At 45.5% G+C, this 22,722-nt stretch overlaps 2 protein-coding genes across 3 annotated transcripts; one reads left to right on the top strand and one right to left on the bottom strand.

Moving 5' to 3' along the window:
• Positions 1–203: 203 nt before the first annotated feature.
• Positions 204–13,614, top strand: SIRT2 (sirtuin 2). 2 transcript variants are annotated; one of them, XM_061549920.1, is made up of 16 exons: positions 204–426; positions 1,304–1,362; positions 2,055–2,106; positions 3,359–3,478; positions 4,067–4,108; positions 5,552–5,658; positions 6,682–6,738; positions 7,357–7,425; positions 8,048–8,171; positions 8,569–8,628; positions 8,972–9,027; positions 9,633–9,709; positions 10,776–10,827; positions 11,480–11,547; positions 11,850–11,916; positions 12,532–13,614. In XM_061549920.1, exons 1-16 carry the CDS (start codon positions 417–419, stop codon positions 12,730–12,732), a joined length of 1,221 nt encoding a protein of 406 aa, XP_061405904.1. In that variant the 5' UTR covers positions 204–416; the 3' UTR covers positions 12,733–13,614. The 2 variants fall into 2 exon arrangements, with proteins under 2 accessions (XP_061405904.1, XP_061405905.1); XM_061549921.1 differs by having other exon boundaries at positions 204–498.
• A 1,057-nt stretch (positions 13,615–14,671) lies between these two features.
• NAA20 (N-alpha-acetyltransferase 20, NatB catalytic subunit) lies at positions 14,672–22,400 on the bottom strand. The gene is made up of 7 exons (XM_061549922.1): positions 22,236–22,400; positions 21,935–22,137; positions 19,394–19,418; positions 18,116–18,206; positions 16,906–17,041; positions 16,066–16,211; positions 14,672–15,885 (listed from the first exon to the last, which is right to left on the bottom strand). The coding sequence occupies exons 2-7, from the start codon at positions 21,985–21,987 to the stop codon at positions 15,800–15,802; spliced, it is 537 nt and encodes a 178-aa protein (XP_061405906.1). The 5' UTR covers positions 21,988–22,137; positions 22,236–22,400; the 3' UTR covers positions 14,672–15,799.
• Between the last annotated feature and the right edge of the window lie 322 nt (positions 22,401–22,722).

The raw sequence follows: 22,722 nt of genomic DNA, 5'->3' as shown, positions 1-22,722 counted from the left end.
GGGGGGAATGGGGGGGGGGAATGGGGGGGGGAATGGGGGGGGGGAATGGGGGGTGGGGGGGGGAATGGGGGGTGGGGGGGGGGAATGGGGGGTGGGGGATGGGGGGGGGAATGGGGGGTGGGGGGGGGGAATGGGGGGTGGGGGGGGAATGGGGGGTGGGTGGAGCCTGTACCGGAAGACGTCTTCCGCGCGTTTCATTTTGACGTCTACCGAATTCTGAAACCGGCCACGGAGCGAAAGACAAGAGGGGGGCGCGCATCACATCGCTGCTTGTTGTCGTCGTTGGGGGGGGGGTTTTCTCGGCCTTTTGTTTAACTTGAAAGGGCTTCAGACGCTTGCTCCGTTTTAACGGGGGACGATTTGGCTGACTCAAAGTCGAACCTCGTTGGATAATCGCCGTGTCAAGACAACGCGAGATGTCAGACGGTACAGCAGCAGTGTCATGGGCGTTCTGTCATTAAATACAGCGGCATCGCTTCCTGATGGTGCCATTTAAATGTATGCTGTAGTTCTATTTACTATTGTATTGTTATCATCGCCCCCAACCCGCCCCCTTACATTTGCATGTGCGTGCGTGTGGTGTCCATTTGCCTTATTCTTTGCAGTGCAGCGTGAGTATGAATGTGTCGCTGTACTGCACTTGGATTAATTCGTTGTTTAGATGATACGGTACTTACCCCTCCGCTCGCCGTCATAGCAAGGTGGAATTGCCACCTCCGGCTCGGGCAGATGAACGTGATTCGGTCGGTGTCAACGCTTCTGTTCTGTGTCATACTTTGATGTGTTCAACTGCGACCACTGAAATCTAAAGCCAAACAAAATGCACGTCCCATGGCAGCAATTGGCAAACGTCTGAGGGAGATGAACTCAACTGCTGCGTGGGCGGATGGAGACTCGTCACGAAGTGACCTCGGTGTCAAAGCAGATATGGCAGGGTCGTTGTAAAATATCGCGTGGGAGAGAGGACCCGGAGAAGATCGATGAAATTTCACAAGTTCATTATGGGGGGAATGGAATTAAATAACGCTTTCATCAAGCAGAAGGCATGGGAGTTGAACGTTGTGGAGAGCCCATGTGGAAGTGACTTGATCTCTCAGGGACAGGACCTCGGATTTGTCACAGATGTCTGTCGTCACCTGGTGGTTTTCTTACTCTTGACCCTGGCATCATAATAATGTGCAATTTACACCTCTGGCTTTGGCCCGCAGATAGAGATCACTGGCGCCCCTTTTTGATTATAAATTGTGAATCTTGTAATGCATATGTACTGACAAATCTGTTATTTTGTGTTTTTCTATTGCAGAAAAAAAATCACCCACGCACCCTTCTGCACGCAAGTCAGACAGGGCTCATCACCAGCAGGTTTTTTTTATTTACATTGCCCTGCATGCAACTGCCGGTTTCAACATCATCACCAAACACAACATGACACCCCTGCACAAACACGTGGCTCTCATAGACAGAGGAATGAATTTGTGTTGGCATTGCAAGCCCAGATTTGAGCAATTAAATGTTCCACAGAAGAAGAGTGTTGTCACTATTGCCGGCAATGGCCATCGGCGATGAGTTCCCTGATATTCTTGGTTCTTTCGGTATAGTCACGTAGAAGGGAAATAATAAAATAATAAAAATATGAAACAATACAAATTCTCACGACGTTTCGACTCCAACACAAGCAATCATCATCAGGTGTGAAATCCACAGCAAGAAAATTTGAAAAAAAACACCAGCATGCTTTTTTCAAAAATAAAAAAAAAAACACCGGCACGCTTTTTTCTAATTTTATTGCTGTGGATTTCACACCTGATGATGATTGCTTGTGTTGCAGTCGAAACGTCGTGAGAATTTTTATTGTTTTATATTTTTATTATTTTATTATTTCCCTTCTACGTGATTTTACCAAAAGAACAAAGAATATGAATCCCTGCAGTCACGAAGGCTTTAAATCCGAGTTCCCTGATGTTGCCGCGGTTGTAATCGCAGCCTTCAGCTTCTGCAGTATGGACGTATGGTGACTTGAGGTGTCACGTGACTCATTGTCCGTATTGTTTCAGGATGTCGACTGGGACAGCGAGGAAGACGAAGGGGCGTCTGGATTCTCGGAAAGTACGACAACAATGGCAGCTGCTCATCATCTGTAATCATCGTCGTTGTCGATGTCATCATCACCATCGTCATCTACATGCTTTCTGCTTTTCCAGTGACCCGGGTTTCCCTTTCAGTTGGTGGCATAACTTGGTTTGGGTCTCCCTGGGTCAATTTAGCCTAAAATGAGAATAGTACATTAGTGCTGAAAAGACCTAAGCAGCCGAGATTACGCGATACAGGTCAGATTACCCTCTCCGTGTGCTGTCATACTTTCAATATGCGCTATTATGTCACTCTATGAAATGATATTTCTCCGACAGAAGCAATTGCCAAGCAACTACAGCAATTACCCCAAATGTAATAACATTGACTGATTGTTTTAGTTGGCACGGTGGCTTAGGAGGGTGGCAGCATGTCAAAGCACAGAGACATTAAAATGTCCTTTGTGTGAAAGATATAAGTGTAAGCTTTCAAAGCGATCGTTTTTTGCTAATATTTAGCATTTATTTATTTGGGAAAAGCTTTTTGAAATTAATCCTTGCTCATTTAAATAGAAATCTTCAGCCATTTGTCAGTCCACTGCAGGATGAAGGGATCCCCGCACCACATCGGTTCTGGCGGTAGGTGGGGGGTTTGCATACTTCATTCCGATGATCAGTGCGGATTGGTGAAGGAATGGCTGAGGATCGGTTCAGATATTACCTGCCACTCATGTAAGCCACCATGGCTGGGAATTCAATTCAGGTTTCTTGGGTTCATAGCAGTGTGAGATAGCCACTGTGCTATTACACTTCCTCCCTCAGCTGATTAAACCTCCACTTATTTTTTTTACAGCTGTGCTGTTTATTTTCTGCACGGAAATATTTAAAACTGTCAATTTTCACCACAGGTCTCCCTTAAGCCCTGTTACCATGGGCTCTCGCCTCACTATAGTTCATATGGAGTATATATACTGCATATATATAGAGTCCAATATAATACAATGACCTATGATACAATCACCCAGAATGTGCCCTATCTTGTTAGACCTGTCACATCAGTTTGTTGTCGACTGTTGCGAGGCTACGTGGTGTGGAGCAGAGGGCAGTGCTGCAAAATCCGATGTTCTGTATTTTTTAACCTAAATCTTCGCTTCCCGCCTTCACCAACCCGCACCGACCAACGTGGTATAGTGCGGTCAAGTTAAATAACTCCCGTGTCAAACGTGGCGTGGGAGAGGCCCTCATGCAGCAGTGGATCGACCAAGGGCTGTGAATTGTTATCGTTGCAGTGGACGCGCTGCGGGAGATGCTGGCGCGCAAGCTGGAGTTGGGCTCGGCGAGTGGGCACGAGCGCGTGCTGGAGGAGCTGACGCTCGGGGGAGTGGCCAAGCACATCCTTGCCGGGAAATGTGAGACACAAGCTGACACCGCCACAGGCAGTGGCAGTGGCACAGCACGGGCAGTAGCGCCGACACAGCCGGGCGGTGGCACTGGCACGGCACAGGTCGTGGCACCGGCACAACACAGGCAGTGGCACTGGCACGGCACAGGTCGTGGCACCGGCACAACACAGGCAGTGCACAGCATGGCCAGTGGCACCACCATTATTTTTATAGTGCGGCACAGTGGTTAGCACATTGCCCTTTGCAGTCACGCACCCAGCTGTACGCTTCAGAAGGAGAAACATGGTTTTCCTACCAAAAGTCAAAAGTATGTTTTCACAACACGGTTATAAATTTAGATTAAATACCAATTACTAAATTATTAATGATTACTGAATTGCCTTTTTTCACATGTATTAAAAGTCTGAAGTTTTCGCCACACAGGACTGCACTCATCTTCAGGAGTTGGATCGATGCCCGCAGCAGTGTGTGGCCAAAGCTTGAGAGAAGAACACATGCAGCCCAACCCAGAAAATTACAGTTGGTTTACAAATGGCTGTGGAAATGCACCGGGTTAAAGAGAATAACGTAACGTTTGTTTTGTTTTCATTGCAGGCAAAAATATCGTATGCATGGTGGGTGCTGGGATATCTACCGGTAAGTTGTCGGTCATTATTTTTCACTTGTTTGGATGGGAGATTAGCTGAGAATACCAGGTGTCATAGGCTTGGGTTGTGATATGGCCCGGAGATGGCAAGACATCAATGGATTGAATCCATCCGCGTGGAGCTTAAGTGTGTGTTCCCCCTCGTAAGGGTGGCGGTGGGTTTTCTCTGGATTCTCTAGTTCCATCCCATGTGAAAACAAATGCTAATTTGTAGCATTGGCTAAACATCCCAGTGCAGGATCCTCTTTAAAAGTGTTACGTTTCAATGAAGCTAAATACAGTCAACTCTCAATTATACGGGGTAATGGGTGCGGGGGAGGAGTGGACCAAATAAAACAAAATCCAAAGCATATTTAAATCCATAAAACCTCATCTTTTATGAACCTTCATAAAATTGTGCGAAGACAAGCAATCTGTTCACTTGCTTGTGGAAACATGGGCACTGAGTCACTGCCCCTTCAATGAGTAAGATTATAATTAAACTAGCGCATGCATTAAGATATTTTTTTTTTAACAAGCACAATTCACTACCCGACTAACTGGCCCACAGACAAAGCCGTCTTTAGGGTGCGGCGAGTCGGGGCGACTGCCCCGGGCTCTGCGCTTTCGGGAACCCCACACTTCGATGTCACGGTGTCAAATGTTTAGTTTGAAGGCGTTGGGGGCCCCACACAGTGTTATTTTCACCGGGCGCCGCAACCCCCTATGGATGGCCCTGCTCACAGATAATCCAGAGTTCACGTAATTTTATTTACGGGTGATGAGATGGGCCGAGAGGTTTGTTGCATAGGTTCGCTGTTCGAATCTGGCCACGGTGGCGAGATGTTAACTACCTCGCCTGGTATGCAGGAGGTCGTGGGTTCGATCCCGACCCTGACGCCTGCTGCTGTATATTTGGAGTTTGCATGTTCCCCTCATGGTCGCTTGGATTTTTTTTCCGGATCCACCGGTTTCTCCCTCCACATGTAGAATCAACATGCGTTTAGAGTATTTAGAGAATTTGGCTGTTATACATTTGGCTGCTATAAATTTCCACATGATAAGCCTCATCATTGAGCTATCATTTGTGGCCAGGTTGTTTCTGAAAAAGAGCTATATAGCCCAGTGGCCCTTACCTGGTGAAATAAGAATAGTTTAGTTTACTTCAAAGATACCATGGCCCTATTCAAAGAAGAATGGGCATTTGCATGCTGGCGTTATGTTCCAAACTTGAAATAATGCTTGAAATTAACCTAATTGTGAAACGCACAGCAATCGTAGTCCCTACTGCAAAAACTCAGCATTAACTGAACTTCTAAAAAGGGAGGATCCCGAGTCTAAAGACTCAGCGAGGCTCTCCGGGCTAAACAAGTGTAATAATAGCAACGGGGCCCGATGGGCTCAGGACGCGCGCACCCAGTCACCGCCGCGTGGTTGCGTGGTCACGTGTGCAGCGGCCGGGATTCCCGACTTCCGCTCGCCCGGCACGGGGCTCTACGACAACCTGCAGAAGTACAACCTCCCACACCCGCAGGCCGTCTTCGACATCGGATACTTCCGGGTGTGTGTCCATCACACACACAAAGATCCCCCGTGTAGCCTCGACAGAGTTTTGCGGCAGGGGCTATTAGCGAGCACCTACGAAGGTCGACACGGCACACGAGGGGGTGGGTGGCCAGCACCATGGCCAGCCACCTTTGTCTCGCCAGTGGCGATGTTTACACATTGCACCAGGTACTTATTTGAGGCCGAGTCGACCTAAGGGAAGGCCAGGACTGGTTCAGATAATTGTCAGTGGTTTTGGCCGTGAGCAGGAATCAGCGCGTTAGCCACGGTGCTACTGCTCCCCACCTTGCACCCCCACCTAACAACAATGGTCATCTTAATCATTTCTGAAGCCATAGCCTTACATAGAGACCCAGACCTACATTCAGTTGCATTGATTCGGTACGAGCTAATTCTGAACCGGTTTCAACAATCAGTGTCTCATCAGCAGTCAGGCTTGCTTGAATCACGATTGAATTAATGCTGGTGAAATTATACACTCCCAGAAGGCCGATGGGTTGTATAAGAATTTATTTTAATTGTTACATGGTGAGACAGATACATGAAGAAGGCATATTGTCTGCTTGTCTATTATATTAATTAATATTCTTCACAACTTTGCAATGACTTATTTATATTGGATGGGATCGGCTGCTTTGATTTATTTCTCCATGTACTACTACTCTGTCCCTCTTCTCTGATCAGAGTGATCCGTAGATGTACATACAGATCCATAGGCTTACATACATTTACTTGATCTGTGCTGCCCATTTTCACAAGCCGGCACTGACCCGTTTGGGGAATCATGATCAAATAACCTCCGTGACCCACGTGGCATGTGGAGGCCGTCATCCAGCAGTGGATTGGCAAATAGAGTTGGACATATGCACGCGTGTTTAACCTTTTAATTGAAAGCCACGCACTAATAACAGCACCACCTAACCAGGTAATGTTATATGTCTTTATTATACATATTCCATATTTGTTAAGAAATTTAATTTTCTATGCATGTGCTGTTTGTGATGTTTGTAATTTTCAGGAAAATCCAGAGCCGTTTTTTGCACTGGCCAAGGAGCTGTACCCTGGTCAGTTCAAGGTAAATATATATTTTAGAAAAGACTCGCAACATACCGTACCCGACAGAATCACCATTCACACAGACCCACCAGGTGAATCGGATTACCAATCACCAGCAGCCTTACCATCAACCAAACTCAGTAAAGTATCAAACATTCAGTTGGCTATTATAAGGCAGTGTTCTATTATAATTGATGTAAGAAAATAGGGGTGAAATTGCACGGTCTAAAGTCTAAACAATGAGGGTGGAAATAGTCACCCCACCCCGGCGATTCGATGAATTGTCACGATTCAGAGTCACGATTAGATTCTATAATATATATTTTTTAATATTGCAGAGAACGGTGGTTCCTCTCATGGCCGTTGGCATGCCATAATCTAATATGTACAACAAACACGAATTAAAAAAAACTTAGATTCTTACCACGTGTGATGCAATGCGTGCATCGTGTGAATCAACGTGATCAACGAATCGATGCAGCGTTTACCCGCTTTGTGATCTTTCAACGAAAGGCGCTTTATAATTATAATGATGATTCACTCAAGGCTCATACTCCACACACAGTGGGGCAGACGCTACAGAAGCAGCGAAGTGGGTCTCCGTGTTGCCTGACTGTGTCCTTGTGCTCCCTTGCAGCCGACAGTCTCCCACTACTTCATTCGGTTGCTGCGGGACAAAGAGTGCTTGCTGCGGTGCTATACGCAGGTGTGTGCTTTTGCCTAAGAGCAGGATAAACGACCGATGTTGTCATGCAATTATAATGCAGAAAATACTAGGGGCTCACCTTTATCGCACTATAAATTCCACGCCTTGGATAGATGACGCATGACTGAATGCAATGAATTAAGAAACGCAGTGCCGCCAGGTTGAAAATATTCACCCCCTAGTACAACAATTCAAAGTGATTTCCTGCTCAAATGTGCATTGAGTTTATGCTCGTTTATTTACAGCCCTGAGCCATGGTGTAAATTCCACACCGCTATGGTGGGGAGTGAGTCTGTGGACTTTCTCATAAAATGGTACAATTTTATCGACCCTGGAAGGATGATCAGCTGAGTCAACTGCAATCAGGATTTGAACTTGTAACCTTTCCGTTTGCGAGCCGCTCACTCTACCGCTGAGCCACATGGCCCCAGTACTTTATTGGTCCAGCGAAGATACTTGCAGTGACGGATAAACATTGTTTGTGGGCCGTTTCGAATCAGTAGGCCTCGTGCAGCCACGGACCGCATGAAATCCGGTATGGGGCCGTAGGTTCCCCACCCCTATTGTAAAGTGTCGCACAGACGGGACTTTTGAGACACGGTGCCTCGTGTGTGGAACGTAGAATATCGACACTCTGGAGCGTGTGGCCGGGCTGGAGAATAACGAGCTCGTGGAGGCGCATGGCACGTTCCACACCTCGCACTGCCTGGGCTGCAGACACGAGTACTGCCTCAGCTGGATGAAAGGTGCCTCCCAGAACAACGGCACAAAGCTCACAGCTCCCACGTTTGTAAACCAGGGAAGATGGGGACATCATTTCAGCTCGACTGTCATCGAATTTCCATTAAGAAGCGGCAGAAATTTATTTGAGTCAAAACATCTCTGGTTTTATGCAAACCGAGTTGAGTAATTTTCTGGTTTTTGCTAAGCGAGATTGTTTCGCTTTGACGACCAACGTTTTTTTTGATGACCAAGCTGAGACCATCAACTATCTGGACTTCATCTCTAACAGTTGAAAGCTGGATTCGAACCCAACAAGTCAGCGTTGCTGGCTAAGCGTCAATGACATTTAAAGTTGTAATCCCTCAAAGTCACCCAGCCACCTAAGGGTTTTGTTGTGTGTGTTTTGTCTCCGTTATACAGAGCAGATCTTTAGCGACAAGGTGCCCAGGTGTGAGAAGTGCAAATCGGTTGTCAAGCCAGGTTGTACTGCTCACTTTAAAACTCATATCCCACACACACACGTACACACCATGAATACCTGTGCATGACAAATCATTCCCTTAAGAGAACATCTAAAAAATATTTTACCCATCAGCTGAGCAAAGCGTGTGCAGTTTTGTCAATACTCTCAGTTTCAATTGCTCTGTAAATAATATAACAACAAAAAATGTACAAGTTAAAATTATGTTCAGGAGGCTCCATATATATACGTCATGATTTTTATGCATTTTTTTTTCTTCTAAGGGTGCAATCCTTGCAGATAAGGAGGCAATTCCGCGGTCCGGCAGCCGTCGCTAACTTGCGGTCTGCGTGTGCATTGCAGACATCGTTTTCTTCGGGGAGGCATTGCCGGAGAAGTTCTTCACGTGCGTGCAGTCGGTACGGAGGAACAGCGGCATCGTCACAGCACTCATGGCTTGTCAATAAATACATAAGTAAATATGCAGGCCAGGTTAACAGATAAAAAGTTAATAAACGATACTATCATAAACCGGAGACAAGGACGACCGCTGATGAGTTGGAACCAAATGGTGCAGAAGATCATAGTATCTACAAGGGAAGGCGTCCAAGTGATGGCACAAGACCATCACAAGTGTCAATAGCACGGGATAGACCAAGTACTCAGCACTATGAAACCCAGCGACCTGAATTAAATTTCCGGCCATGGAGATGCAGTGATGAATCATCTGGTGTGCAGGTGCTAGGTTGATTGTTACATTCACAAGATCATGAGAGAGGGTAACAGCTTGGGGAGGCCTTCATCTAGCAGTGGAATGATCATAGCTGATGATGATGATGATGAGAGCACAATGAAACTATCTTTTATCAGGGTAACATAGTGAAGAAAATAATGATAGTGATCCAATAAGCATCTCTTGCTGACTCAATGGTGGTGGTGATGATGATGATGACAGTGATCTTGATGACAATGATGGTGTTGATGGCGTGATCTCTGACCTCGTGTGTGTATGTGTGTGCCTTAGGACTTCCCAAAGTGCGATCTCTTGATCATCATGGGCACATCCTTGGTTGTACAGCCATTTGCCTCCCTCACCAGCAGGCACGCATGCACGCACACCAGCGCAACACCACACACGTCAACGCTACTCGATTCATTTTTGGCTGGGATTAATTTCAGCAGGGTCTGTCCGATTTGTGGACTGAGAAAATATTTCCGCACCCAGCAAAAGCACATCCAGCATACCTCTCGCTGTGACTGTGACGGCCTACCGCCAGTCAAGTGCCACCTACTGCATAAGAGGGATTGTTACAGCCCGCAGTGCAGAAAGGCTCACAGCTATTTTCAATGCTCTGATAATGTAAACGATTAAACACGTGCTAATTTCATCCCATCGCTCACATAGTCGGCCCATTATCACATAAAGGACTACCCCTTTGAAATGGCCCACAAATTACATTTATCCATCACTGCAAGCATCTTAGCTGCACTAATCGGTTGCTGGAGGGGAACACTTTTGGTGTGGCAAAAACGCCGTGCTTATAATTTTATCGCGGTCGGTCATTTCTGTAGCTGTGGCAGGGCTTCTTGCAGTGATGGAAGTCACCGAGGCGTCTGGTTAAATGTGTGGCCACCAGAGATATCGGAGAGTCCTCTTCGGCCCTTGGGAGGGTAAAGGTTCCCCACCGCTGTCCTCGACGGATGACGAGCTTGTGATTGCAATACGACCGATGAGAACCACATCTCGATTTAAAGCTTTCGTGACTGCAGGGATTCATCTTCTTGGTTATTTCGGTAAAGTCACGTAGAATGGAAATAATAAAATAATAAAAATAAAACGTTATAAAATCATTCTCACGACGTTTCGGCCACAACGCAAGCAGCCGTCCTCAGGTGGAGAACAGGTCTGTCGAGAAGACAGAGTCTGAAGTTCAGACTCTGTCTTCTCGACAGACCTGTTCAGACTCTGTCTTCTCGACAGACCTGTTCTCCACCTGAGGACGGCTGCTTGCGTTGTGGCCGAAACGTCGTGAGAATTATTCGATTAGTATTTATTTTTATTATTTTATTATTTCCATTCTACGTGACTTTACCGAAAGAACCAAGAAGATGAGAACCACATCGCCAACGGGGCCGAGTAAATAACGACACTCTTGTCACGTTGCAGGGTTCCAGACAGCACGCCCCGTCTTCTCATCAACTTGGAGAAGAGTGGACAGGTACATATGCGTGTTTTACCGTCTGGGTGTCTAATGTACTCTCTTATCCTTGGCTAGTCGCATAGCACTTTATCTGTTGACGCATAATAAATACTGTGTACTCTTAGGTTTGTATCAAGTGGGAGACAGTAAATCTAGCTGTGACGGTCCCACCTGTGTTGCCTCCAAAACGTCGTGATTTATTATTTTATTTCTATTATTATTTCTATTATTTAAACTATTTAATTTTTACCTACGTGACTTTACCGAAAAACCTAAGAGTATGAATCCTTGCAGTCACGAAAGCTTCAAATCTAGAAAGAAATACTGTGCCTTATCTACAGCATAGATGGTACTTCATGTCTGCATGATCCACCAACCGACTGCTGATCACAATGTAACAACAGGTTTGCATCACAGTCGCCACAACCACCACCACCAACACCGAGTTCATTTCCCATCTGCCCCTCCAAGCCAAACTGCCACAAGCCATTACCAGTCGCTTATTCGTGTGGAGCGGTGGCGCAGTGGTTAACGCTGTGAACCTGAGGATCTGAGTTTGATTTCCAACTAAGGCTAACATCGGGGCTGTCAGATATTATTGTCATCATTATTGTTCGACACGGGGTTGTATGGGTAACTCTGTGGATGCGTCGCTCTATGTCCCCGGCAGTGCGACCCCATGCTCGCTGCACTCGGCCTGGGAAGCGGCTTCGACTTCGACTCTGATGACGCATACAGGTGAGCTCTTCTGGCCAGGCCATAAACCTCTCACAGCCAGGTGTCTGGGCCTGGCAACCCAGAAATTATTTCTACACCCGGCGCTCCACATCCAGGATACCCTCTCGTTATGGCTGTGGCTACTCATCACCTGCCTACTCCAATCTACCAATAATTTAAAAAATATTCAGCGAGATATTAAGCCCATTGGAAAATGTTTTGACTTCATAGTTCCGCCCACTCTCTCCTTTCTGTGTCTCCACCGACCACCGTCGCATTGTGTTTCCTGTGCCCGTTGCGTCCTGTTTGATGTGCGTGTTTAGGGATGTGGCGTGGCTGGGCACGTGCGACGATGGCTGCCTGGAGTTTGCGGAGTTGCTGGGCTGGAAGGTGCCACATTTGCACAGACACACACGAAAACATCCCCAGAGTGTGCGATGCTACAGTTGATATAAAGCAGGCAAAGCTCGCTAACAATGATTTGTGTGGATGTATGCACACATACACCCAGCATCAGAGGCATAGCGTGGTTGAAATATGGGCCCTGCTGCAAGGCATGAAATGGTGTCCCCTGTCCAATTTCCCCTCTTCGTAGTCTGTTGCCTGAACCCCAGTAAGTTGCACCGTCTGTACACACGACAGCCATGCCGTTGTCCAGCGTGCATATGCAGTGTGCTGCACATAGACAAAGATCCCCCGTATAGCCTTACCAGACTTTTGGGGCAAGTGCTGTTAGCGAGCACCTATGAAGGCCGGCAGGGCCCATGTCCGGCCGCCTTTGTCTCCCAAGTGGTGAAGTTTACACAAACCACACTGTATACTCATTTAAGACTAAGTCGACCTAGGGCAGGCCCAGGACCGGTTCAGATAAGCGTCACTGGTATTGGCCATGAGCGGTAATCGAACTCGTATCGCCGGGTTCGTAGCGCAACGCGCTAACCGCTGCACTGCCGCTCCCCACACACACACACCCCCCACGTTCAGCGGCCATTGTGTGTGTTGCAGGATGAGCTGAATGCTCTCGTCAAGGCAGAGCACACGAGGATTGAGGCGGAGAGTGGCACAACAGGGGACACCGTGGGTGCAGGTGTCGGCGTTTCAACAGAGGGGGGCACTGCGGGTGACGATGCTGGCGCTTCAACAGAGGGGGACACCACCGGTCCAGGCGCTTCTTCTGAGCCAACGTCAAGCCCCAGTAAAATCTGAGCTGTCCCGACCGATGAAGACAACAAGCTCACCATAAATTGAGTGTCGCCCACTACTCCTAATAATAACCCACGGTTTCCTTGACATTTGGCAGATTGGGAGCGATGTTGTGGATTGGCCAAAGCAACAAAAAGGCAAAGCAGTTAAATAGCTGTACCTTCAAATGCACCTTTTAGGTTGTTGTATTTAAAAGGAATGAGTCATGAAATATCGGTCTTGTCGTCCATGCGAATGTCAGTGTTTGATGGTTCAAGTTTATTTTGTTGAACCAGGTGAGAACTCAATAGACCAGGATGAGTCTCATTTGTGAGAGTGACCTTGTGGTGGGTTATTGAATTGTGTACACATCAGCTTCAGGCAGTGTTTGACTACATCTTTAAGGGGTTTTATTAAATCTTAAGAAAAGAAAATGTACATGCTAAGGGCTGATTTAATTATTGCATTAAGAGACGACTGAGCTATTGAATGGTAAATTCCGCAATTTATTTAAACCTTGGTTTAAAAAAAAAAATGTAATTGCACCAGCCAGTTAAAAAATTATACTAACACTGAGGTGGACAATTGTCCACTTAGAGAAGGAAGCTTACCTTGATATTGAACGTCGCAGTGTGATTATTAAAAAGTATGAAACTTAACGCTAAATATTTTGCAGCTCATGTTTACTTCAAATAGAACTCTTGTCTTTTGCCGAGGTGTGGCACTGTGTCCATTCGGAGTTACAATGCCAACAGATTGATGGTGTTTGCCAATTGACTGAAAAAAGCCCGTGTTTATTCATTTCGTCGTTTCCTGTGGCTTGTAATTATAAAGTGTCTCTTTTTGTTCACGTATACACGCGTTGCTCTGAAAAACATTTTCAATAAATGTGGCTTGCGGAACTTTCGCATTCTCCCGTCACTGCTTTCAGCCACAACTGCTATAACAGCGACGAGGGTGGCAGCCGCTGAACTTGTTTTTAACCGGCTGAGACCATCAATGGGGTTCTGGTTCAGGCTTGATGTCAGCTTTGGGGGTGGTTAAAACACGATTTTTTTTAAACCCCACACCCCACCCCTGTGCATTATGCATACACCATCAGAATTTCCTAAGGAATTGCATTGTGGTCCTCTTTTCCGAGGTCACCATCAAAATTAATTGAAAATGTGACCGAGAGTGATAGACAACTGTGGGACCGGATTTATTCAAATCAGGACTCGTCAGCACACTAATAGTCACCAATGTTCATTGCTGCAAAGTCTGCCTTTTGGACACCATTTATATCTTGAGCACAATGCACTTGACAAAATGCTGATGGTTTTTGCATAACACACAGAGGCTGTGTTTTATACGTGTTTTTACTGTTGCTTGAAACTTATGGTTTTCCAACCCGCATGATGATTCTCTTACGATGGACTTTTCTCATCGTTTCCAGGCTTTGAGCATTGGGGTGTAAAGCACGATTCAAAATCTCGTCAATAGGGGGTGTTTACCAACATTTTCTGTGGGAATTCATAGCTCAGAGCTGTTCTGCCAGCAGGATCGATTAAAAAATTAGCTGCACAAATAAACTGCTCAATACATTCATCAATAACCACTGCCTTAAAAGGAAATACATATATAACAAGTGCCATTTTTGGCAATGACCCTTTTTCATAGCACATATCAAATGTGCTATGAAGAAGGGCCGTTTCCTTAAACATCACCCATTACATATTTTCCTTTTAAGGCTATAGTGTGAAGGAATGTCTTGAAATCTTATATTTGTGGATGCCCATTTGTGTCTGCCATGCCAATGGTGGCCATACCACCACACTTGACAGTCATTTTAGGCCGAATTAAACTAATGCTTTAGGACTTCATATTTTGTCACTTTAACAACGGCTAAGGATTGTCTGGCTCACAGGACATTGGCCAACTACTGAAGCACTGGTGGCCACCACAACAGCACACGCACACACGTTTTTTGGGAGGTCCACCCCGTTTATTTACAAAACGAGGCATTTTAATTTGTCAAAAGTCTGCGGTTCTTGGGATTTCAGCCACGAAGTCATTGTCGATCTACGATATTGAATAAATAAAAATAGCATCCTGCAGAAAATTGTATTTCATTGAAGCTTGCAGTCATTGATCTTTTCCCCGATCGCATCATGGCAATTTGTAAGCGGCATGTAATGAAGGTGTCGCCTTGGCTTAACGCACAGGCTGCATCATGGATTATGGCTGAATGCTATTATCTCATCGTTAAATAAACCCAACACAAAATACGTTGTGCCTTCGGTGGTTCACGTCTGCACCCAGTTTGTGTTGCTCGGAGGTACATGCACAATATGCACCCTCCGTGCAATGAAGAAAGTTTTCAACTGCAATATAAGTAACTTGAAGTGAACTGGATAATTGTGTTGTACCAACACATTTTTGTAATGGACTTTAAAATCTGAAAAAGTAGATCTATTGAAATGCGGATAAAACTGTTCATTCTTCATGACTTATCCATTATGCGCCATACCCACTTGTACTGCTACTTTCAACAGCTCGCACGAGCTTTTACGTTTCATAATCTATTGTGATTGTAAAACCCAATTGATTTGAGAAATTATTTGAATCCCTCTTATGAAATGCACACAGCCGGGGACTGTGAATGAAAGCTATCCTTGATTCTGATAAATCTCCACATGAGCACATACACCCAGTCTTACCACAAAATATTGTTACAAATGTTTTTTCACCTTTCACTGGCATCAAACTTTACATTTGTGGCAACTGATGGACAGTGGCCATACAGTGTTTAATAACGTTCTCTTCAGTTTCTCAACCTAGCCTCTGCAGTACTCATCTGCTCGCCTCTGCAGTACTCATTTGCCAGCCTCTGCAGTACTCATTAGTTCGCCTCCAGTCACTTTTCGGTTGAGTTTAGCGGCCCCGAAGTATTGCGTGACCGCCGCATTCATGGTGCAGCTGCATGCCGATGGAGAGAGCTGCGGGCTTTCACTACGAGGACCGTGGATCGTGATTTCATGGCGGGAAGACAGGGTTTGGGGTGGGGTGAAGAAGCGGAGGGGAGAGCGCTCGCCAAGAACCGCAGCCTTCGTTACTCGATGTCCTCGGGTCGCACGGGGTGCGGCAGCGGCACCACAGACTTTTTGTTGACGTCCCGCGACAGGGCTTTTCGCATGTCTGCGTGCGAGAGATCGACAAGTGGATGGGGGGGGGGGAAGTTAATTTATGTTCGTGTCCAGAAAAATGCACCGCGCGTGTTGTAACTGGCACATCAGTCAACGTAACCGACAGAATTTTTTTTCTTGTATTCGGGCACGAGGGTTTGGGGAAGGCGGGTGGCTGTGCGAGGAGATTCACCGTACGCATCCTCGTCCGCCTCCCCGTTGCTGGCCGAGTAGTACTCGAGCACGGTGCGGTACACGCTGTAGCCCAGACGCCTGTACATGCTGACGGCCACCTGGTTGGACACCCGGACGAATAGGTCGACAAAGAAGCAGCCCTTCCTGCGTCATGCACACACAAGTACGAAAATGGTGACGACGGTGATTGTGACGACGATTAGGCATGGAACTATTCACTCCCACAGCGATTCGATGAATTGTCATGATCTCAGTTTGCAATTTTATTAAAAATATATATCTATAATTTTCATTTCGTCTCATTTCAACAGTCTTGTTTGTATTGTTTGTCTTGCCTTTGTCTTGTAGTTTTGTTCGCTCCACCAGAGGGGGTTCACTTGAACTCATTAGATTAGTTATAGATTTGAAGCTTTCGTGACTGCAAGGATTCATACTCTTAGGTTATTTCGGTAAAGTGACGTAGGTAAAGAAATATATATATTAATAAATGAAAATAACTAAATTAAATCACGTTTCGGAAGCAACACAAGCCTCCGCCATCAGGTGTAACTGCACGCTAGTCATTTTACTGGAGCAGTTACACCTGATGACGGAGGCTTGTGTTGCTTCCGAAACGTCATGATTTAATTGAGTTATTTTCATTTATTATTATTATTTTTCCTACGTGACTTTACCGAAAAAACATAAGAGTATGAATCATTAGATTAGGCATATACTCATCTAAAAACACTGCTTCTTACAGCGAGGGTTTTCCTGGATAAAGAGAACTGTTATTCATATTACAAATGCAGCATGTCATCAGCTTTTTTTTTTAAGAGCAGCGTATGGGTTTCAGTACTTCTCGGAGATCTCCTCCAGCAGCTCCATGAGCTTGGCAGCCAGGCCCAAGCGGCGGAAGTCAGGAGCTACGGAGAGTGCCGTCACGTGTCCGTGCCACTCCTCGCGTGACACCGAGCCCTCCGCCTTCCCCATGACTGAGGGCAAAAGTGGGGCCACGTGCCAGACTCAATAACTCTACTCAAGTCACTCAATTGCACCAGTCACTCGCTCGATTGCACCATTCACTTATTCTATTTTGCTTATGTCACTCACTCATTGACTTTATTGTACAAAACTCGCTTATGCAATTGTACAGGACTCAGCCACTCCATTCCTTGCATGATCACTCGCTTCATCGTATCGCTCTCGACGACGCAATTCTCTCCCTCTCTTGATTGTACCAGAATCACTCACTCCATTGTACAACTCACTCAACCACTCGAACAATAAATCGCTGAAGCTCGGCATCAAAGAATCACGCAGCCAAATAATTGACACAGCCATTCACGTGTGCAATAAGGAAAGAAAATTAGTCATTATTGATCAATCACTCTATATACTAAAATTGTATATACAATAGTGTCTATATGCAACCACATCTAAAGACACTCCTTTAATCATTCAGAGACATTCAGGTCTATTCTTCAATCATTCATTTCGTAAATACAAAACGAAATTAACCAAATTAACTATGATCCTGTGACCACCATTTCAAAAAGGTAGGTCAGTACATGCCAGTATCATACTCCCTAATATTTCTCAACCAGAAAATACTTGAAAATGACAGATTACTATAGTCTCTCAAGTACAAGCGCACAGGGTCTCAAAGCAAACCCAAAATAAAAATCAATTATAATGAATAATGTACACCTCTTTGTTTAGCCACTGGTGGACGCAGGGCCTACGCATGCCATGTGGCTTCTGGGAGTTGTTTGACCAGACCTTGCCACGCTGGCCAGTGCGGGTTAGTAAAGAGGGGGGGCCCAGAATTGCACCGCGCAGTATTCGCACACTCTCAGAGAGAACGACTCAGGGGCGCAAGGAGCCACAGTGGAAAAGGCAGCCGGGCAGCAAGTCGGCGCAAACAATTTCCCAAGCTCTGCAGTCCTCTATATGAAGGTGTTATCGGCCAATTAATGTTTATACACGTGGGAGAAAACCAGAGCACGCGCAGAAATCCCACACATGCGAGGAGGCGACACTCTATCCCACAGTTTTAACAGGCTTACTGTAGCCCATGATGTCACCCGACGCGGACTCGGCTAGCAGGAAGTACTCGGGCCAGTGAGCCAGGTACTGGAGGTAGAAGGGGATCCCATACTGTGCGTGGTGTCAAGGATTCGACCAAGAGGCTTGACACGGCAGCCACAGCCACTGCTTACACTCACCACCGATTCCACTCTCGTAGGAAACACCTTTATTATTTTTCAACAGTTTACTTTCAGCTACTAAAGCAGAGTAAGCAATCAACAAGTGTGTGATGCTTATACAGTGTATCAAACTAACAAGGGTACATATACTGTGTCCCACATATAATGGAGGATTTTAGGAGGCCCCTTTATTATGGGAGATTTTTTTGAAAATCACACTCCAAAGCAACAGACTTATTGCAAGCTTCATCTCCACTCCAGAGACCAGGATGGGTCTCATTTGAAAGAGTGACCTGGGGCATTGGTCTGCCAGAAAGTGGCGATGATTGCCGCTGTGTGCATAATCCCAATCGAGTAATTTGCGGAATCATCCTCGAATTTGGTAAACTTGGACGCTGACGTCGGTACACGATAATGGCCTACTTTTACGAATGATGTCAAGGGAGATTTCACGTTCACTGTGAAGCAGACAATGCAGAGTATTGTGATTAATACACCCAGATCATCCATCCATAAGTGCCCTTTAAATGAAGTCATCATAATGGTAAAAGTTTCAAGATTATTTTTCATAAAGTTCTTGCATCGAGAGGGATATTAGACCAACTGGTGTTTTAAGGAGTGCGTGAAGGAAGAAACCGGAGTAACCCAGATAAAACCAAGGCATACGAGGTACTAACATAAGTGGACTTGCTGTACTGGCTGTCATTTTACACGCTTTTATTTAAGTCGCTCTGTTGTTGTTGTCGTATCCTCAAATCTTGTAACTCAATGTGGTATCGACTGCAAACTTGGTATACTAATGTCATACTGATGACAATACTATATTCTATAAAAAAAGTATTTTTAAACATTCATTTTTATATGTTATGTTTCGGCTTGGGTCTAATTGTCCATGCTCAACTGACGTTGGCTCTAAATCACCGCGGCCCCTTACGTTATGGCAAGCTTCGGGGCCACTTCCTGGAGTCGTGGAGTTCTGCCATTACGAGTAGGGTACATTTCATTAAAGCGTGGTTTTTTAAAAGTATTTTTAAATATTACTTATTGTAGACCAATGTACGCATACATCCCCCGTCTCCTGCATCCAAAGCACTGGCAAGCATGCGCCACCACATGTTTTGAGCTGTTCAAGGATACGGTTTCTGTGAGAGGGTCCAAGTTTCTGCAACAACAAAATATATCAAAAAACACATGTAAATTTCACCTTCCGAAGTACTCAGCATAATTTTTCGATTTAAAGCTTTCGTGACTGCAGGGATCCATCTTCTTGGTTCTTTCGGTAAAGTCACGTAGAAGGGAAGCAATAAAATAATAAGTTTCATTGTTTTTTTTTATCAGATTGTATTAAGCTAGTAGTGTTACTAAAAACGATTAAAGTAAACCCTACATCAGGGGTCGGGAACCTTTTTGACTGGGAAAGCCCTGAAAGCCAAATATTTCTAAATATATTTCATCGAGAGCCATGTAGTATTTTTAACGTATAATAAATTCAATGTGTCTTCTGGTCACGGGACCCGTGACCCGAGAAATTTTATCTTCAAAAACTAATTTCTGTTAACTTTAAAATTACACACTATTATTAAGTGATATCACAAGTATTTTAAAATCAGTTCCAAACTGATTTTATTTGTATTTTTTTATTATTATTTTTTTCAACTCAAAATTGTCTGGGAGCCATATGCCGTCACCGGAAGAGCCATATATGGCTCGCGAGCCATAGGTTCCCGATCGCTGCCCTACATAATGTTTCACATGCAGTTATATTCAGAATCAGAATATTTATTTCTACTTGTGGAATCCGATGAGCTATAAAGCTCTTTTTCACAGATGTCCAGTCGGGGCGGGTCAGAACGTTACAACAATGAACAATACAACAAACACAATGGGAGTGCAAAGTATAGGAAAGGTAAACAGATCACGTGAGAAAAAATATACAAATAAGACTAAACCATTTGTCTTACCAGCTAAAGCCCACTGAGGTATTAACTTCTTTTTCATGGCCACAAACAGCTGAACAAAGTGGCCCAGCATGTGCAAATGTATAGCAGCTAAATAATCGAAATGCTAAGCTGTCTGACACGCGGTTGTACAAAATGATGTGGCGATGCTGCGTTGACAGTGGTGCACAAGCACAAAGTAAACGAAACATATTCGTCAATAACACTGCGGCCTTAAAAAGAATAACAAATATCCATGGTAGAGGTTTTTTTGGGTCTGATCGCGTAAATACAAAATGTGTCGTTAAACCCGACACCACCCGACACAGCCACGTGAACTGAACATGCCACTTCGTTACTAGTACAGCACACCGGTGTGTTGGAGAACAAATCCACAACATTAACAATCGAACCCAAAATAAGCTATATTATGGATGATATTGGTCGCGAAAGTCTACGTGTTAAACTTAATTAAAACATATACATTTGGGGAAATTGCCCTTGATAATTGGTTTTTTACCCTTCTATCTGGCAACAAAACTGACACCTTTTTTACAAGGAGTCATGTTTACATAGACCACAATACCTGCAGTCATAATGCAAACAAAAAACATAACTCTGATAATGTTATGCACTGTCCTTGAAGTTGATTGGTCCACACCCGAGACAGCTTTCCTTAGAGCCTAGTCTCACATGGTGTTGGACCAGATGACGCCAAAAGGCGCACAACTCAAAGACAATGCACCATCAGAGTATGAGAGCTCGGGGTCAAGCATTTACACCATTGAAACCTCATTTGCCAATAAAACTATGATATGAAGGGTAAAAAACCAATTATCATATTTTTACTGGCAAATGAGGTTCCAATGGTGCAATTGCCCTTCTTTATAGCAGAAAGAAAGCGTCAGGTCTCGAAAGTAACGCAGCTCTGAGCCTGGATAAGTGTCTGGAATGGATCACCATCTGGCCGTCGCCTGATTATGCCGGTTCTAATTACTGGCGAAACGTCGAACTCGAGCTTGTTAATGTTGTGCCTTGGCTCTCCAACACACAGCCGGTGTGCTGTTACCAGTAACTAAGTGACACGTTCTGTTTACCGAGCAAACCTTACTAAGTCTCTGTCGGGTGGTGGCGGGTTTAACGACACATTTATAAATTTAACGACACATTTGTAAATTTAACGACACAAAATATATAAATTTAACGACGCAACATTTTTGATTTAAAGCTTTCGTGACTGCAGGGATTCACATTATTGGTTCTTTCGGTAAAGTCACGTAGAAGGGAAATAATAAAATAATATAAATATAAACCAATAAATGTATTATTTCCCTTCTACGTGACTTTACCGAAAGAACCAATAATATGACACAACATTTATAAATTTACGCGATCTAACACTTGTATAATGAATCCACTGCCGTGTTGTACCGTACTTCAATGCTCCTCCCAAACGTCCCAACGCGACTTTCACCGACCCGCCAAAACGACACCGAGTGGTGAAGTACATCGAAACAAACATGTATCATTATAAAACAACAACAATAACAACAACAACGACCCCCACGAGCCGTCCCGGGGTGCGTGAAGGACGAGAAGAAGGCCCGAATGGAGCGGCGCCTTTGACATGGAAGTGGTGGTGGGGGGGGGTCCTGGCTACGACTTCTCTCTCGGTTGCTGCCGTGCATTCTAATGCCTCGACAACTCATTCATTCACCCAGTCAGTCACACACTCACTCACACGTTGTTAAACTTGAAGAGGTCGTCGCAAGTGAAGGTCCTGATGGTGGTCATGGTGAGTGGCCGGGTTCCGTGCGCCTCCGCCAGAGACTCAACGCCGCCTCCTCCTCCTCCTTCTCCTCGACCTCTCACCTCTCGCCCGGAGGTGGAAGATTCGGCACCAGGACAAAGATCCCCCAGCAGGAAAGCTTTGAAAGGCCGGCACTGTGACACACACACACACACGTGGGGTGACATCAGCACCACGCACGACCGCCTTTGTCTCTCCTCTCAACCCCCCTCCCCTGGCGATGTTTGCCCACCGATCGTTTGAGGCTGAGTCGACCTAGGAGGGTGCCCAGGACCGGTTCTGTTAGACGTCACCGGCGTTGTGTTGGCCGTGAGCGGGAATCGAACTCGGTCCGCTGGGTTCTGGGTGCAGCGTGGCGCTAACCGCTGCACCACCGCTCCCCCCCACCGCACGAGCGGCTCCTATCCGCTCTAGGGAATGTAGAGTATCGTACATCCATACTTATCCACTGTACGAAAACCAAACCGCGCCCCCAGAGTGGCTCCTATCCGCACTAGGGAATGTAAGTATTGTACATCCATACTTATCCGCTGTACGAAAACCAAATAGTACCCGTAGCGGCTCCTATCCGCTCTATGAAATGTTCAGTATCGTGCATCCATACCTATCCGCTGTACGAAAACCAAACCGCGCCCCCAGAGTGGCTCCTATCCGCTCTAGGGAATGTACAGTATCGTACATCCATACTTATCCGCTGTACGAAAACTAAACAATACCCA

Source organism: Lethenteron reissneri, chromosome 11 (assembly GCF_015708825.2).
Source record: "Lethenteron reissneri isolate LAM-NWPU_2019-01 chromosome 11, ASM1570882v1, whole genome shotgun sequence".
NCBI classification, from domain to species: domain Eukaryota; kingdom Metazoa; phylum Chordata; class Hyperoartia; order Petromyzontiformes; family Petromyzontidae; genus Lethenteron; species Lethenteron reissneri.
This window is presented reverse-complemented; position numbering and strand designations above follow the sequence as displayed.